Raw genomic sequence first — 18,271 nt, forward strand, 5'->3', positions numbered from 1 at the left:
TAGTGGAATTCAAAAGAAAGTAATCAAGGGACAAAGACAAGACATGGAACAAACAAACACAACAATGAACATAAAGTAACTACAAAAATACATATAAAGTAACAAAAGTAAAATTAGGACTCCACTAAAAAATGGGAACATTGACCAGGTGTCCAGGTGGGGTGAGCGTCCTCCGCTTTTCTAGAAACACCCGCTGAGTTGCTCATAAAATTCAAGTCGGGGGTAAACGAAAAATGATAGGAAAACTATGACACGTTGAACTAATCAGTTTTCATGGATAAGTTGGATACACCATAACAATCTACGAATTCATGATGACGACCAAAGAACTTTTGTAGTGATGACTTTATGCTCGTAGCAATATAACCCTGTTCCAGAAGCGTAATTGTAAGAAGAGTAGCGGGATACAAAAAAGTCTGCGTAGTTACGACAAGCTCTGGCATAACGTATGAGTTGTGATATGAAAACTCCATACGCAGGTGCTGAAGGGATGTTGCCACAGATGAAAGGAAATTTGACAATTCTGAATAAAAGTATATATATAGTGTTGTATCAATTAGACATTGCTATCAACAATAAATAAACATATGTTTACACTTAAGCCCTTTCAGCTCGATAAGAGCATAAAATACAGAAAAGATACTAACGTGTGTATGTGCCTTTATTTCATAAGAAAGCAATGTGTTTTCCTGTAGTCTTTCAAAGGGGTGAATTCATGATTTGACCGGAAGTTCGGTCGCTGGACACATTAATTTATTTTATCAAGTGAACGCATGTTTCAATATGTTTTGTACCGCCATGGCATGTTTACATGTTCCTCTTAATGATTTACTCGCTTCAAACCTCAACCTTTTAACGTTTTAAGGATATTATGAAAAAAAAAAAAAAAAAAAAAAACATCAAATCATTCCCGGTTTTCAAGGTTGTTTGGTTAAATGATGATTTTTTTGTTTCATTTTAAAGTTAAAATTTGATAAGAGTCGTCTTCGTCAGTATTTAATAACTGTCAAAATAAAGAGATTATGCGCATGCGCATTTCTGCTAAAAACTTTTCGGCCACTAACCTATGACCTGGCTGAGTGTATATTTACATTCTTATATGTATACGTGTATTCCCCAAATTTTGACCTTGGAGGAACAATAAAAAGTAGTTATTTTACTTACGATCTTCATTCTTATCGTCTTTTTTTTTTTTTTTTTTTTGTGGATTAAATTGCAAGTTATAATATACTCATCTGTATCAACACTTTAGCAGTAACGTTTACATAGAATTCCCTTTAACTCAAACAATATAAATATTGCTTTAACTATAAATACAATCTGAGGTGAAAACTTTAAACGTGTAACACACAAGTCTGTCACTTGTTTCCTTCCGGTTTACTTCAACATTTTACGACGCTATTGAAAAAAGTTCATATATTCGTGGAAAAGCCTGTCAAACTGGCGAAATCAATATGCTAAGACAATTGCATGACTACTCTTGAGCAGGTGAGTAAATTTTTTGTTGTTATTCAAGATAAAATATTGTAACTATAACATGGAACACATCCTAGGGCACACATAAACAAGGAAATACATTTGTTCTAAGCGTACATGTATCATAAGATTTCATTTGATCAACATGGTTTTAATATGCATATTCACAGGAGCCTGAACTCATTAATACACGCGCTGCAAATAACTCTGTTGATGAAGCTATTTATGATAAAGTATCCTCGTTTTAGGACTCTTTACAGCATATAATTGGTAAGACTTCAGGCTACTGACTGTGTTTAGTTATCGTTGTTGACAGGTTGTCGTGGACATCTAGTGTGACCAAATGCGATACATACATGTATACAATGTAATAGAAATTAAAGATCCTAGCGTAGATCCTAATGTCAATAGACTGTGAATTTAATAATTTTTTTTTATGAAACATAATAAATGTAGTAATTATCAATATTGTAGATCTACTATGTCTTTAAGTTACATGTACATTGTACAACTATTCCAAACAAAGTTGTTCATGTACTTAAAGATAATCTAGTCATGAAACATTTAAGGAATGATTGTTTTTTTCTTTTTTTCTTTTTTTTTCGATTTATCAAGAAATAACCTCAATCATTTAGTGTTCAGCACGGGTAGTGAGGTTATTTCAAATAGACCAAAAAAAAAAAAGAATAATAAAAAAAAATATTAATATAACTGTCATTCCCTGTAATTTAATTTAGTACACAAATTTAACGAGTATATCTTCGAAAAGGTTGACGACGTTAGTCACATTACAAAATTTGGTCTATGAGATGAAGGACAATTTAAATTTTGTATCCAATCAGAAAGCTTGTTATTCGTGAAATTAAATTATTTGCAAATATCCACTAATTAAAATTACGTCATATTTAACTTCCGTTGTTTCTTCCGAATTTAGACTTAATTACATTTAAGGAGGTAGACCTTGGGTAAGGGACATAACTCATGAAATCAGTGATATGTTTGTATTATATTCAATTTCATCAAAGCCTCTCAAGCTTTAGTTTGAAGCAGAATAAAATGAACCCCAGTCAAGTAGATACTTACGTAAGATTGATGTATAATGCTCAATACAAACGTTCCAATGATTTTTAAGAGTTGTGTCCCGTACCCTAGGTCTACCTCCTTAAGAGAATATGTATGTTCAAGGGAATTTGGTGCAACTACAGTTAAAATATAATTGATGTAATAGGACCTAGGAGTAGTAGCCGTTTAAATGTTGTATATAATGCATCGCCCTTTCAGTGTGCAACACACAACCCGTGCTATTTAAAGTATAATTGAAACAAACTATTATGAAATGACAGCCCAAATGTTGTCCCAACCATTATGGTAATACATATTGTTTTTGTTGTCCATCTATCAGTTCGTCCGTTCGTCTGTCCGTCAGTTTATCAGACAGTTTGTCATTGAAATTTCTCAGATAATCTCAACACAGTGTCATGAAATTCTATAAATACCAGGACACCATATGGCCAGAATATTTGTACTCCTAAATTCTGAGGGAGTTACGCCACTTTGGTCTAAGAAAGTTTTACCTAAATATAGGCCTACTACTGATGTAGATTGTCGGATCCTCTGGAACTACTCAACTGAACTAATCAAAACATTCATGTAGGTAGCACCGTATGCATTTGTGCATACACACGTCTACGTATGACTTTTATGGTCTCATTTACCAATTTTAAAGTTCCTTGATTTTGCATGATTTATTGCCACGTTTTATTAAATGCAAGACCAGCCGGTCAGTGCTCTTATTTATACTGATCCAGTTGTTACGGTAATATTAGATTTTAATTTTCAGTTTAATTTGATAAATGTATATCAGTTCCATGTTTTTTACCCTTTTTAAATCATTACAAATTGAGTAAAAACATTTAAATTAAAGCTGCATTAGCTGTCAAATATGTTCAGTTTTGATTCTACTCAATTTGGCTGATTCAATGAAATTAGTTGTAGTATTACAATGGAAGCAATCAAAGTCGATAATATCTACAGAATATTGTGAAAATAACGTTTTTTTAATCAAAGAAGATCAATAGCTCGGATCTAATTATTTTTCGCCATTACTTTCGAAGATTGTCGACAGGACATACACGTGGGTTAAAAATACTTTAACCTTGGTAAAAAATAACAACAACGGATACACAGGTAAGCACGTGTTTTGTTTTCATTTTATTTCATCTATTTCTTCATTAGTTTTCAAATGAATAATGACCATATTTGAGCCACATTATATCACAATACGTAATTTTCAAAAGGATTCTTGCGTTATTTTCGAACTTTTTTCTTATAAGGCTTGAGTCCGTCGGTCTTCCTTGCCGTTGAATAACCACTTTCGCTTTGCAATCAGATTTGTTACTGAAGAAGTGACCCTTACAGCAAATGCGCGGATTAAGGTCACCAAAGGTCACATGCATACGAAGTTATCTAGGTCGATTTTTTTTCTTCCAAGACAATAAATATATAGACACTTATTTCATGTATTTAATGCATTTTATGTGTGGACATCAAATGAAATTATACAGGAAAAGTAGTAGAAATAATTTAAAGTTAAGGTATATTTCAAAGGAAAAAATACGAATTTGACAGCTAATGCAGCTTTAAATGATAACAAATTGCACTACGTTGTTTTCGATAGCTGCATTATACTCACCTTGCAATTTGAAGGGTGCCGCTTGTGAAGTACGACTTACTTACACTTTTCTATGACTAGAAAGGTTTGAACTATCAGATTCGAAATTTTGATAAAACATTATGTATCAAGAAAGTTCTTTATCTTTTATCAGTCTTCGGTTGTAACTTAATATAATTACAGTCTTCGAAAGGAAGCATAATTTTAACCGGTAAAACAGACTTTGGTTTAATCAACAAGTTAAGGTATGAAGACAACTTTCTTTTATATTTTACAAAAAAACAAAGTAAAAGATAAATAAATTCCCCTTTGTTTTTTTTTCTCTTACAATAACTTTTAAGTTTAAATTAGACTTTTTAATAGTTTTCTCAAAGACAGTCTCTTAAATAATCATTATGCAAGAACCACCCATTAATCTTTTATTTCTTACTCGAAAACAGACACAGACCACGTGACTCGTGTTCGGGGAAAAGATACAGACCACGTGACTTGTGTTTATTTGTCATTCGGTGGTTGTATCTTTGAGATTTGAGTGTTCATGATGTCGTCAACAGGAAGATCAAAATATACCAAAGCAATGATAATTGCAAAAGATGTTTTTCCAAAGATTCTAATTGAGTATATTGACAATCCGCAGAATCCAATGCCCCCGCAAACTCTACATGCTATGGTGAAAAGAGACAAATTTATCATAACTAAATTGAGTCATGATGAAATGCGCATTTTGCCAACTCTGATGTCAGTTGGATATAAGGAATTCGATTTTTCCCTTCTTTACAAACTTATAAGGTATTTCAATTTGGTAAATCCTCCCAACCGAGGTTGGGGGAACCAGCCGCAGGGGAATGACATTGAAGTCGGCGATGATATTGAAAGACTTAGGAAGTCACGAAATTCAATTGTACACATGCCACGTGCAGAATTGTCAATGGTCGAAGAACAGGAATTTTATAACCTTACTTTAGAAGCTGCAAAAAGGGCAGATTATTTCCTACGAAAACATCCAGACCATGGTTTCCAAAAGGAAATAATGGATATTCAGATAAAAAGTCTTGACTCAGAAACTGAAGAAAAATACATTAAGGCACTTGAGGAGGTAGTCCAATTAAAACGTAAGTACATTTGTAACTGGAGTACTATGATCAATAATTATTACTAAACAAATTTAAATAGAATTGCAATCTCCTGCACAGTGCGCGTACAGTTGCGATCACATCTAACCTTTCTTTGAGACTGTCAGGATTTGCTGTCATAGAACAGTTGTTAACTGTCAGAAACTGTCCAGAACTATGACGCAGTTATCAGACTCTGTCAAACTCTGTCATACATGTAATCTGTCATGGGTCGTGACACACTCTGTCATGAACTGTTCTAGGTAGAACTATTCTGTTTGACGCCATTGTGAAGGGTTTCTACTGAAAACAGTTTCTGACATATCCTGAAATATTATAATACTACTCTTTTGAATAACCATTTAGAATCGGATTTCCTGTTCTTTGATAGTTGTTCAGAGATTATTAGAAACGGCTTATCATATTTTTCTGTCAGGATCTTTCGGGAGTTCTGTTCTATCTGCTGTCATAATTTTGCTGACAGAATTTAAGAGAGGTTAAAAGTGATCGAAACTGTATTTACTACTTCAAAGCTTTTATGCCTCTGTCACATTCTACACTAAACTACAATACTCTTAATGCAATCAGAACAGTACAACGAAAATAATTTTGTCACTCCTTGAAACGTTCACGTTTCTAATTTCATCGTTCGTGCATCGTTTATCGTGCGTAAACACATCGTTTTTTATTAATTTTATTTTCTAATTTTTGTTTATTCATTATGTGTTAATATTAGTATTTTTCAACGTCTGTCGTGCTTTTAAACGTATGATAAGAGCGTTTGTCTATCTTGCGTTTATCTTGCGTTTAAACGCGAGCTGGGAGCGGTCGTCTATCGTGCGTTTAAACGCAAGATAGGAGCGTTTGTTTAAACGCGCGATAGAAGCGTTCGTTGATCGTGCGCTTGGTGAGCGTTTAGCGTCTGGGTAATGTGCGAGGGGGAAACCTAAACGTGTCAAGGAATGTATGTTCAGTGCTCATATCTTGTGAAAACATTCTCATCCTACACCAGAGTCTATGTGAATTAGCTGAGTAGTACGTAGCAAATTTTGATCAGGAAGTTGTTTTCAAAGTAGGATTTAAGTTTAGTTTGTTGGAATAACCCAACACAGAAATGAAGGAATAGCTGGATATATACATAATTATACAAAATACAGGGAAAAATGTTTTTTCCCCTGTATTTTCAACAAAAACGAAAGAAAAAAAAACGGAAATAGCATAGAAAAAAAATCTTCAAAAAGGCACATTTGTACATGGTAGCTACATTTTAGCTTGGTCTACTGCTTGTACGTGTGAGTTTCATACAAATAATTGGATGAATTTCTCCATTCCAATTATTTGATATGAAAACCACAACATTGGGGATTAATTTTTCTCACGGATGTGTATATCAATGATGCTCTTAAATAATCCTGCAGTTAACACAGGAGGGTCTATTGGTCAGTTGGATAACACCCTAACAAGCTGAATTAATTTAGGAAGTGTAATACACCTTATCTAGAAAATAGTACTGACAAAGTAAATATCTTCATGTTACAATTCAGTGTCTTTCCTCCACAATTTACAGCGAATACAGTGGTGATGTTCAGGGTATACTGCTGGTCTATATAATTGTTTAAATAACACTCATCTGATGAACTTTCTTATTCTATAGAACAGGAACGTATTGGCTGCACATACAAATTACTCAAACAAGTACAGTTAACGCAATGAATAGTTTACAAACATAACTTTCAAATTATAAAAGACGAGAAATCAATGCTCTTTAATCTATACGATCTTCAAACAAAGATGTTGTTCATATTCTTAACGAGTTTATCAGGAAAAAATACACAATAGAAACTGGTATCGCATTCGAAAGTGCTGAGTCAGGTAGAGTTCTGGTTACATTACTACTGAATATTTGGCAACACACAACGCATTGATAAGGCTATCCATTTCATCGAAAGTGAAGAAGACACTTACATGTAACTGAATTCTAGGAAAAAACCTCATTTTATCGCTTTCAATCATCTTGTTTCCACAGGTCAATGTAGTAAAACAATTGGAAGACACGAGGTTAATATGTATTATGGAAAAGACATACAGATGTCGTTAGGCAAAGGTAGAAACAAAACTATCATTAAGTTTTAACCGTCTTTTTATGCGTCCACAAACATTTTTGCGGTCGTATAATGGTACATTGTCGTCGTTGTCGTTGGCATCGTTGGCTTCCGTTAACTTTAAGTTAATTTGTGATGACTTAAGTAAAACTGATCCGATTTAAAAAAAAAATACCACATTGTTCCTAGCGACATGGCAAAGAGCCCTAAAGTTTTTGGAGGTTTTGTTCCAACCGTTTTGAAAACAGTGCTAAAAAGGGGATATGGATATTATCATTTGAATTGATAGGACAAATATATTGTTGATCCGATTTTTATGATTTAGATGTCAATTTGTTCGTTTTGAAATTCGGCTTTCGATTTTATTTACATGATAGACTTATCTTAAACCGTTGGGTACAAAATTAGGCCACACCGCAACAATAAAACTTATTTTTGGTCCAATTTTAACATTTTTTTTTTATTACATTCCTTATGAACATACCTGCCTGTTTTTTCAATCAGATTTCAGATACCTAGTATCTCTTACCTTTTTCGAGTAATTAGGTTTCAAATGGGCCACCCCCCAAAAATACACCTTTTTTAATTGGTCCGATTTTGAAATTTGTGTTTATTGGATACCTTATATAATCCCTCTTTGCATTATTCAATCAGATTTCAGATAGCTGTCACGGGTTTCGAGTTACATGTTGTATAAGAGGTCAAATGGGTCACATCTCAAAAATCTTTTTTTGTATGGCCCGATTTCGATTTTCTTTAATTAGATCCCTTAAAAATCATTATTTGCATTGTTTAATTAGATTTCAGATAGCTGTTACGGTTTTTGAGATATAAGTTACCAAAGAGCCAACAACCCCGAAAATGACTTATTTTTGGTCTTATTTAGGAAAAAAAAATTAATTTGAATTTCAATTATGTGTCCATTATGAACGGTATGTCCATGTCCTTAAGTGTGTCAGAAACTAGTATTTTGTCCACAATTACCTCAAGTGAACGAGTTCAACATACGACGATCGTATCATGCTGCGCTTCGCATAGCACTTTATTTAAATTAGAACTAAGTGTAAATGTACTAATTTTTCCATTTAGTTACTTCATGTAGGATTTAAAAATGTACATTTATACTTTCTATGCAAATTTGTTGTCATACAATGCACATTTTCACATTACCGGTACACTGTCACATGCATTGACTTTTCTCAAAGAATAAAGCTATTACTATTATGTATTTATGGTGAACTTCTTAATTCTTTTACGGGTACTTCTTATATGTAAAGGAAGTGTAGTGGGAATCCCATATGAACAGAGGGCTTGTTCGAGGGTTTATGTGAAGCGGAAGAGGTCTGATTGAATGATGCAAAGAAATTAAACAGACATGTACCACATTATACTCATAATGTGTTGCAAAATCAACACATATTGAAATATATCTTTTATGTGATATAAATCATTTCTGTATGTTATGGCTTTTCCGGCCTAAGTTATTTTCATCAATATATGTATTTCTTTCTTATAGACTCTGAGAACAAGAATGCTATTCTCTACGTTTCTGGACTTAAAGAATCTTCAAACAAAGATGAAGTTGTTCGCATTCTTAACGAACTTAAAGAAAACATAAACAATGGAAACTATGGTATCATATTTGAAAGTGCTGAGACGGGGAGTGTTCTGGTTTACATTACTTTTTTAGCCAGCGTTTTAAATTCAGCGGAAAGTTTACATACACATGCGATGGAGTTTTTAAAACACATGTTTAGCCATTATTACTTATGCTTACTATTTAAGGAAACGGTCGATGTTTCTTTATTTATCAATGACTTTATTGACCCTCAAGGTATGTATAATATTAATTATTATTTTTGCACTGGCTAAAATAAGTCAGTCGAATACCTTATATAGATGAGATCAGTTCTAATAACTAATAAGCCAAACTGTCAGATGAACAGGCTCTATGACAATTATAAAAGTGTCAAAGAACAATCCTAGAGTCAGCTCTCTGACAATTCTAGCATAGCTGGCTCTAATTCTGTTCTTATAATTTCTTTTATAACACATTTAATAATAATTTGTTTTTGAGAAAATAATCTTAATTGTTTGTTTTACCCAAGAGTCAAATTAGCTGTCAAAGCCAATTTTTATCTAAATACATTGAACCAAAACTGTAACGGAAGTAAGTATATAAAAGATTAAATTGTTCTTACAGAAAATGATAGTTAGATAGAACTTAATTTTGAACCCACAGAATAAGCATATCTACGCTCAAACTGTGTGAATTCAAAATTTTGAAAATTTTGTTGTTTATTATCAAATTTTGAATAACATTAAAGAATAATCTAGGGAACCAAGATAAGAGCAATAATCTAAAGAATTAAGTACATGTATTCCAAGGATAAAGATTAGAAGGGGGAAAAGACACATACAAAAAAGATCATGAAATAAACATAATTACAAAAGTACAAATAGATGCAACCCGAACTCCACTTATAACGAAGAGAATGGACCAGGTGCACCGGTAGGAGAATGTCCTCTGCTTTTCTAGAAACACCTTGCTCATTAAATTTTACGTCCGGGCTCGACGAAAAATGAAAGAACTATGACACGGTGAACTAAATCTATTCTCATAGAGCAGATGGATACACCATAACTATCCACGAGTTCATGATGATGACTATAAAACTTTTGTAGTGATGAATTTAATCTTGTAGCAGCGTAACCATTTTTCAGTCATAAAGCCCGTGTAGTAACGTATGAGTTCTATACAAAAGTGCTAAAGTGATGTTGCTACAGATAAAATGAAAGCTGGCAATAAAGAATAAGAAGTCATGAGTTCTCCTTTTATATCGATCTCTTCAGCGCAGTTCAAGATATGAGGCTTACTTCGTAGTATTTATATTGCTGTTTGTGTCGAATTCTTTGTGGTAGACGCGATGTATGAAAATCCCGGAATCTAGGATTGTTTAATGACAAAATACGTCATCTATATCGCGGTAACTGAACTATACGATGATCCATCTTGTTGAATGAGATGAATGAGATCAGCTATAAAGTCAGCCTCATAAGAGTGAAGAAATAGGTCAACAAGTAATTGAGCACAATTTGGTCCCATTGGAATGCCGATCGTCTGTTAATATACACATCCACCCATTGGTCAAATATATTGTCAATAAAAAGCATTTTAACAACATCTTCGGTTTATTTAAAAGATGATTTAGAATCGTTTTTTTTTACTATGAATTGATATTTTATTCCAAGTACTACATATCTGTGTCCAGGTGTTTCATCTTTTTTATAGTAACGACGATATATAATACTTTGAGTCTGGAGTTCAACTAAAAGGGTAATTGAAAAAAAAAAAGATTTAAACGTAACAAATATGTACATGTATGAAATTTGTAAAGTTTTTGCATATCTAATCAAACAACAATCTGTGCTCTTATAAATCAACACGCCTAAAATGTAGAAAGTATTGTTTCGGAGTATGCTATATTAATTTCAACAAGAATTACATTTGTACTTGTATATGAATTTGATTTTACAGTTTTGGAATCCAGTTTTATTGAAGAGTACGAGTTTGACCTGTCTTCCGACCAAAACAAGTGGATAAAATTTAATGTCCAGTTTAACCAAGATGCCTTAGAAAGTTCTGAAACCTTTCACAGCGTTGCGACAAGTTTTATCGATAGAATTCAAAGGCAGACGGAGAATACTATACAGCTATGCGGAGACAGCATGGATCTTGTAGTGCAGTCGACATCCAAGGGTAATTGCTCAAGAAAGATAAAGTGACCATAATTGTAAATAAATAATATAAAACAATTAGAAATCTTACAAAAAAATGTTCATAAAATATTGGGTTTTTACATATGCACATGCAAATTATAGCGATTTTTATTTGGCTACATGTACGTTTATTTTTTTTGGTGGGTGGGGGGGGGGAGGGGGCAGTGCATGGAAGAAAAAAGAACGGATATGGAGAAGCGCAACAAATGCACCTGCGTATACACGTATTAACCTAAATTCAAAATAGTAAATACTTTCAGAGTTCATTATGAAGATTTTCAATAAGTGTAAATATACTGGTCTATAAGTACATGTATTATAAGGCTCTGTAAGGCCCTGACAAAAAAAAAGTCTCATACGTATTTTGAAGAATTGCAAGAATGTATGTGTGTAGAACTAATATGTTTGTTTTGTGTCCTATTGTTTCTTTTATTCAAATTTTCAATTTAGAACACCAGAAAATGCATAAAAAATATGTAAGGACATGATATTATTCGCATATACATATATCAATTTTTTTTTTCAAAGTAAGGGTTTCATTTTTCCTTTGTTAGTTAAATGTTGAGGTATCATAATGGCATTTACTAAAGTTTAAGTGGCGCAGTTTTAAACTACTTAATTTGTTTGGTTTGTCCATTATCATCTTGGAAGTGTCGTCTCTCTGGTCACGGTCTCGCATTTCATGTTCTACATATTATATGTAAGGTATGACAGGATCACTATATGTATGCTTTTAGATATGCAGAAGTCTCAAACACGAAACACATCTACATTGTGCATACCTGATTATAATAACATAGATTCTCTCCTAATGTATACATGAAATACAACCAATGATTTTCTTCCAATGTTTTAAAAACTTGGTTTAGGTAAGTTGCAATTTCAAATCTTTTTCAGAGAAAGACCATATTAAGTACAAATTTCAGTTTGAAAACTGTGACAAACATGGATTCAAAATTATATACTACTGTTCATATCATGATCAACTGGCATGCAAAGCCTGCTTCCATGAAACGCATTCCGACTGTTCAGGTCTCAAACCAATTGACCAAGCTGCTAAATATGCAAAGACCTCCGCGTTTGTGATGGACTTCGAAGAAAGAATAAACGAGGCCCTTGTGAACATTGAAGAGGTTATTAGAGAAAGACAAAGCCACTTGGTGAAAATGCTCGAGTCAGAAAGTCAAGTGAGAAAGAAAATTAAAGACCTTCGACAGGCAATAGATTTAAAACTAGATAAAATGGAAAATACTATTGCCACGAAACTAACCACAAAATATACTAACTTTGATAATATGACTCGTAAAACTATTAATCAGCTAAAAGACGAACGAACATTCATTCTACAAATGAAGAGAGAAGTGGTGGACAAGAAAGAAGAATTATCAGGACAAGATGTATTTGTTGGTGCCCATAAACTAAACGATGCCCTTCTTCGTCAGGAAGAAAAAATGGACAAATTCTTAGAAGATTTAGTAGAAGTCGATTTTGCGTTTAAGAAAAATACAATTATTGACCGGCTAGTTGGAGTGATGGATTCTTTTGGAGACATTGAAACTAACCAAAGGCCATCTACAGTGAAACTGATGCAGACCAGGAGAAAAGAGGCTCAACTGCACATTCCTGGCTTGAGTTTAAACAATGATTTAGAATTTTCACAGCATCGGTTATTTCACTTAGGAGAACTAGTATCCCCAGTAATGTATAGTTGCGTGATACTGCCCGACCAGCAATATGTTTTTGTTAACAATATCGGTAACTGTCTAATAATTTGTAAAACAGATGGAAAAATCGACAGAAAAATAGAACTTTCTGGTTCACCAAGGTACCTTGCAAAAATGGAAGACTTTTTGGTCGCTATAACCTATGACCAACTTAAAGTAGATATTTTTGACCTGGCAACCGATTGCTTTGAAAAAAGAATATTGATATCGACGTCGTGCAACGGAATACATTACCAAGACGGTAAATTCTACTTACTGTCGAACCAAGTCGGTATCGAAATAATCGATAAAGCAGGAAATCTTTTACAGTCAATACCTATTTGTATCGATTTTGCAAAGGATATTGTGATAAGTGAGGATAAAATCTACCTGACAGACTGGGAGTTCCATACCGTCCAATGTCGGGATAGAGACGGGAAACTGATATGGAAATACAACGGAAAAGATTTAAAGTACCCAAGAGGGCTAGCTATCGATGAATATAAAAACATATTCGTGGCAAGTGGTAGAACAAATCGTGTTCTTTGCTTAACACGAGATGGTGAATACTGCAGAACGATATTATCCGAAGTATGTCTTGAACCTTCCGGAGTTTTCTACAGTCGAGAACTTAAACAACTGCTCATATCTGACTTGTACTCTGGAACTGCTCATTTACTTAAAGTCCAGTACGGCATAAATACAAGATTTTTCACTGTTCTCTAAAATATCTGTGCGTCTATATGAGTCTAATTCTACATTTGTATAGCAATTAGAACACGAAAAACGCTTGAAATGTTGATAATATCATATTTGTACATTTTAACAAAATTAGCATTCTTATAAATGCAAAATCACCCTTGTATATTTAGATTAATTCCTGATTATTGAGTTCAGACAGAGTTTAAGGGAGTAAATTTGCTGTTGTATGTTTTTCAAAGATATCTTTTTATATTTTTCAATTTTGTCTTGTTTCTATTTTATTAGTGGAAGTTGGGGTAGCATAGTCTGTCTTTAAATGCCGTTCGATAGATGTTATTTGCTATGGGTATGGACCTTGGGGTTGTGAATTTTATCCTTATAAGAAATTTCAATTCCACCAATTCCATAAACGTTTTATGTACCAATCTAAATGATATCATACATGAATAAACTACATCATACCCTGCCTATATTAGAGATGATACAATATTCAGAAAAACCCACCGAACGAACTATGCTTTTTGCGATCCACTTACACCATATTTAAAGCAACTACATTCGATCTGAATTATCGAAATCAGAAACGAAAACTTTGGTAAAATACCAATTTCATATACAGTTGTACTAGTACTATCTTTATAATTTTAATCTCAGAAGTACAACAACCGGTAGAAAATTAGATTGGTTAGGTGATCTGTTATTACATGTATCTAAAGTAAATCAACCGTTAGCAATGCTCACAAAAGTGATACCCCGACTCCCCAATAAGTGAAGGATCGCTCCATATTCATCAATGACAATTTTCATGTTTTGCAATACAACTGCAAAATTGACTCAGATCAAAATCTTATATACTTGTAGGAGATGCACAATGAGGATATATGGTAAAAATTCTATGAAAGTTTCATTAAATTCCATTCAACGGTGTAGGTGGAATAACGAATAAGAGATGAGTCACCCTGTTTAACGGAAGGAATTACGGATGGTAGGGCGTGTTATATGTCTATTTCGGATGGTTGTCTGTTCACATAAGTTTCCACTATATACATGTACATTATAGATAGGTCACTACAGATCACTTTATGACAATTTATGGAAATAAAGCTATATTGAGACACTTAAACAAGCAAAGCCAACATTTTTTTTTTCTGTAAAACCTATATTATTTTTCAAAACCTTACGTTATGGAGATCCATAAAAATAAGATAGATATTCTTTTCTATTTTGTTATGAAAATCTGTAGCCATGGTAACATGATAAAAATATACGCCAGTATTCATAACAAATTTTGGGTGCCTTCCCAAATTTAATTGTCAAAAAACAGGTTTTCTAAAATATCAGGCACTTAAAAACTGCTAGAAAAAGTAAGTTGGCATGGTATTATTGTAAAAAAAAAACAAATAAAAAGTGTACCTTTTTCTGCTCATGATTTTAATTCTTAAAGTGCGTGCGAAATTTTGCATTTCTGGAAAACAGCCTGTTGATGCAGAAAAGAGAATCCAATCCGGTGAGGACCTGAATCTCGTCACCTTCACAAGTATTGCATCTATTTATGTACGATTGCTCTACTACCCACAATCAATATTTTCACCAAGTTTCACCTCTTATTTTTAAGTTTTAGAAAATTAGACCGGGTCAGTTTTGTGTACGAAATAGTGCACCTAAATCCCATTTGTATAGTGTATTACGTTTCCGGAATTTGGGGTTCTGTTCCGATTTCTGGATAGCATTAAGGTTGAGCTTTTTACATGCCGGGAGCAGACGTATATTTTTTTATTGTATACTTGTTGGTGTAAAAACATTATAGAAGCTTAAATTTGTCGTATAGCTTTCCGTTTCTTAGCTTGTATATGACTGGAAGCACGTGGCCGGTAATTTGCTAGATGAATTTTTGTTATGCAATCAAACTGAATTCAATTCAAACGTTTCAACCTTCCCTGTTTTATATCCGACTGAAAAAACCAGTCGTTTTATTAGACACTAAGACAGGCTACCTAAGTGATGCGGTTAAGCGGGAGATAAAATGGTGGTTTAGAGGTGGGGCTAAAGCCGAGGGGCAGTTGAAATATTTACGATACAATTAATAGACATTTGTCCGCAGGCATCCCCGTATTGTACTTTATATTTTGGTTGGTACGTGTAGTTTGACGGTGAAAAATAAAGGTTTATTGCACCTTGAATCACGGGACAACTCGTCTGCTAACGATCTCATTGAAAAGTATAAAGTAATATATGCTTTTGTTACATGTACAAGATTTCCAAAAGTGGAACCTGTGTTATTAGAGTTGCCTATATACTAAGTTTCAACAATCATTGTGGCAGTTACAGTTCGAGATGTACGCAGGATGATAGAACTTTGGACAGGCAAGTTCAAATTGTAAACTCCTTCATTAGAGAAACCAACCTTATCTATAGGAAGACGTCGCCGAAGTTTTCTATGGACCTCGAAAATAGTAGGAAAGGCTGGTCCACTAGAGCACGGTATTTCTTCAGATTGTCATTGTTATACCTACATGGTGTCCATTCAATACCACATTTAGCTCGATTATGGTTGTTGCGTATTTGCAAGTTAGTGACAACTGACTGTATTGCTGAATGACTGTTTTATATTTGAAATATCAAGAAAGTTCCGTATCGGTGAGATTTGTCTCGCCATGCTGAGTCAACAGATATTTGCACTTTTCGGTGAGATCTTTCTCGCTTTGTTAGTCGACTGAATTAAAAAGCAGGTGAGAAATTTTTCGTCGAGGTGAGTTTTACAATATTGAAATTGTATATAACGTCATACATGTATAAAGCGCGACAACTCTGACTGAATTGAAACATGTCTAGAACTCTCTATTCAATATTATAAATCAAAATCACGTTTAGATGACTCGTTTTAAGACAAATCGAAATTCAAATTTCCGACTTAATTAATACTCCAACATCCGATTCAAACAGGTTTCCTTTTTTCGTCAGTCTACGGCAGAAAAAAACTGAAATTCATTTTTCACGTTTCACAAAATACACCGATCTCAAATTTGTCACCAATATCAGAGCAAAGTGACGCATTACAAATTTGTCGTATAGTTTTCCGTTTGTTTGTTTGTATCCTATATACATGTTCCCCATCAACTGAAGGATACAAAAGGCGAACGGACATCCCTATCACTTTCAATATCCCACATGCGAAAACGGGTGTTTGACATCATGCATTTTGGTTACATGTACCAATGCACTTATATTAACATCCATTCTTATTTATACAAATACTACGTCTACTACTTATTCAAACAAACAAACAAACAAAAAAAAAAACAAACAAAAAAAAAAAAAAACAAACAAACCTTCCAATAAAGATCGAGTTTCATCTTCAATGGGGATTAAAGGTCAATATGAATACATCATTACATGTACATGTAACTCGTTAAATGTTGCTGTTTTTGTTTTAGTCTATAATAAATTAATTTGAAATAAATACTGTAATCTGATTGGTTAAAATATTTTTTTTATATCTCAATGGATAAAAAATATTGACAAGCCCATATTCAGTTAAACTCGGAGCTACTTTTCTCATGTTCAAAGATAAAAATATGTTTTAAAATTAATTTATAAGAATTGGCAGTAATAAAAATTTCGTCCATTGAAAAATAACAAATATTCCATGTGCATATTTCGTTTATTGCACTTCGCGCAATGAAAACAATATGCACATGGAAAATTTATGTTATTTTTCAATAGACAAATTTTTTATTATTGCCAATTCTTAAAGAGATGTTAATATTGTTACCGTAATTTACATTTCAATGATGATGAACTAGATTTATATATTGATTTTTTTCATTGAAATAGAAGTATTGACCATATTTTGGAGTTCTCTCGAAATTCAAGACCGATTTGCCTCTTACCTGCTAATATATACGTTCCTTTAGAGCGTGCAAGGTAAATTTTGGATCATGCGTAATTAAAAGTATCCTTTGGCATTATAATAATACAAATAACAGTACATGATGTTGGTTGGTCCTCTTGCTTAACTTTCCTCCCTTTCCAAGATGGCGCCAATGAATATGAGAAATGTGTATGATTTATGATCTTCACTCACATGTAGCTATTATTTCCCTTATAATTCTAATCATAAGATTCGTCATGCTTATAGTCGTTTTTGATTGGTCGAGAACGTCTTTGCCAGAAAATTCATACTTGCATGAACTTAGCCTGATCGTTCATACATGCATTAACGCTAGTCAACTTGAAGCCAATATGGCGGCCGTGTAGTTCGAAAGAGTGTCGCAACGATTGTGAATGTCTTTTGATTTTCTTTAGTCTGCGTTGGCAGTTGATGACATTCGATCAGAGCTATCACTCCGACAAAGGCTTTATAGTATTAAAGAAAACAATATGAAAATAGAAAAACCAAACTGTTGGACTACGTTACTTACCTAGTTAAGATGACTACTCCATTTCCAGTCTTGACTACTGGAGTTATTGTGACCAATTATTTCCAATGCCGGTAATTTAGATGGTATTGGCATTTTTTTTATATGTTCTGAGCTAGCTTTCAGTAACTGCGAGCGTTTTTTTTTTTCATTAGATGTATCACTTTGTTTAAACATGCATGTCGTATGTTGAGATATTCCTTGAAGAAATTTGGATGTATTACTGAGGGAATTTTATTGTGTTTGTTTGTTATTTCAGTTCGTTTTTGACCTTATATTAAAGATGAATGGTTATTTGTTTAACCGC

At 33.3% G+C, this 18,271-nt stretch overlaps 1 protein-coding gene across 2 annotated transcripts; it reads left to right on the forward strand.

The window, feature by feature from the left end:
* Positions 1 to 1,329: 1,329 nt before the first annotated feature.
* Positions 1,330 to 13,806, forward strand: LOC148619952 (uncharacterized). Of its 2 annotated transcripts, none has more exons than XM_088580407.1 (6): positions 1,330 to 1,488; positions 4,588 to 5,259; positions 7,286 to 7,363; positions 8,878 to 9,195; positions 10,900 to 11,121; positions 12,039 to 13,806. In XM_088580407.1, exons 2-6 carry the CDS (start codon positions 4,686 to 4,688, stop codon positions 13,568 to 13,570), a joined length of 2,724 nt encoding a protein of 907 aa, XP_088436533.1. In that variant the 5' UTR covers positions 1,330 to 1,488; positions 4,588 to 4,685; the 3' UTR covers positions 13,571 to 13,806. The 2 variants fall into 2 exon arrangements, with proteins under 2 accessions (XP_088436533.1, XP_088436534.1); XM_088580408.1 differs by having other exon boundaries at positions 1,334 to 3,663.
* Positions 13,807 to 18,271: the final 4,465 nt, after the last annotated feature.

This window comes from Perna viridis, chromosome 4, assembly GCF_037379345.1.
Source record: "Perna viridis isolate PV_CMFRI_1.1 ecotype Kerala chromosome 4, ASM3737934v1, whole genome shotgun sequence".
Classification (NCBI taxonomy): Eukaryota; Metazoa; Mollusca; class Bivalvia; order Mytilida; family Mytilidae; genus Perna; species Perna viridis.

Excerpts from the sequence above, each read along its gene's own strand:
- LOC148619952 (XM_088580407.1), top strand. The coding sequence starts at position 4,686 with ATGATGTCGTCAACAGGAAGATCAAAATATACCAAAGCAATGATAATT. Across the intron at positions 5,260-7,285 it reads GGAGGTAGTCCAATTAAAAC|GTCAATGTAGTAAAACAATT; the intron begins GTAAGTACATTT and ends TTGTTTCCACAG. Across the intron at positions 11,122-12,038 it reads AGTGCAGTCGACATCCAAGG|AGAAAGACCATATTAAGTAC; the intron begins GTAATTGCTCAA and ends AATCTTTTTCAG.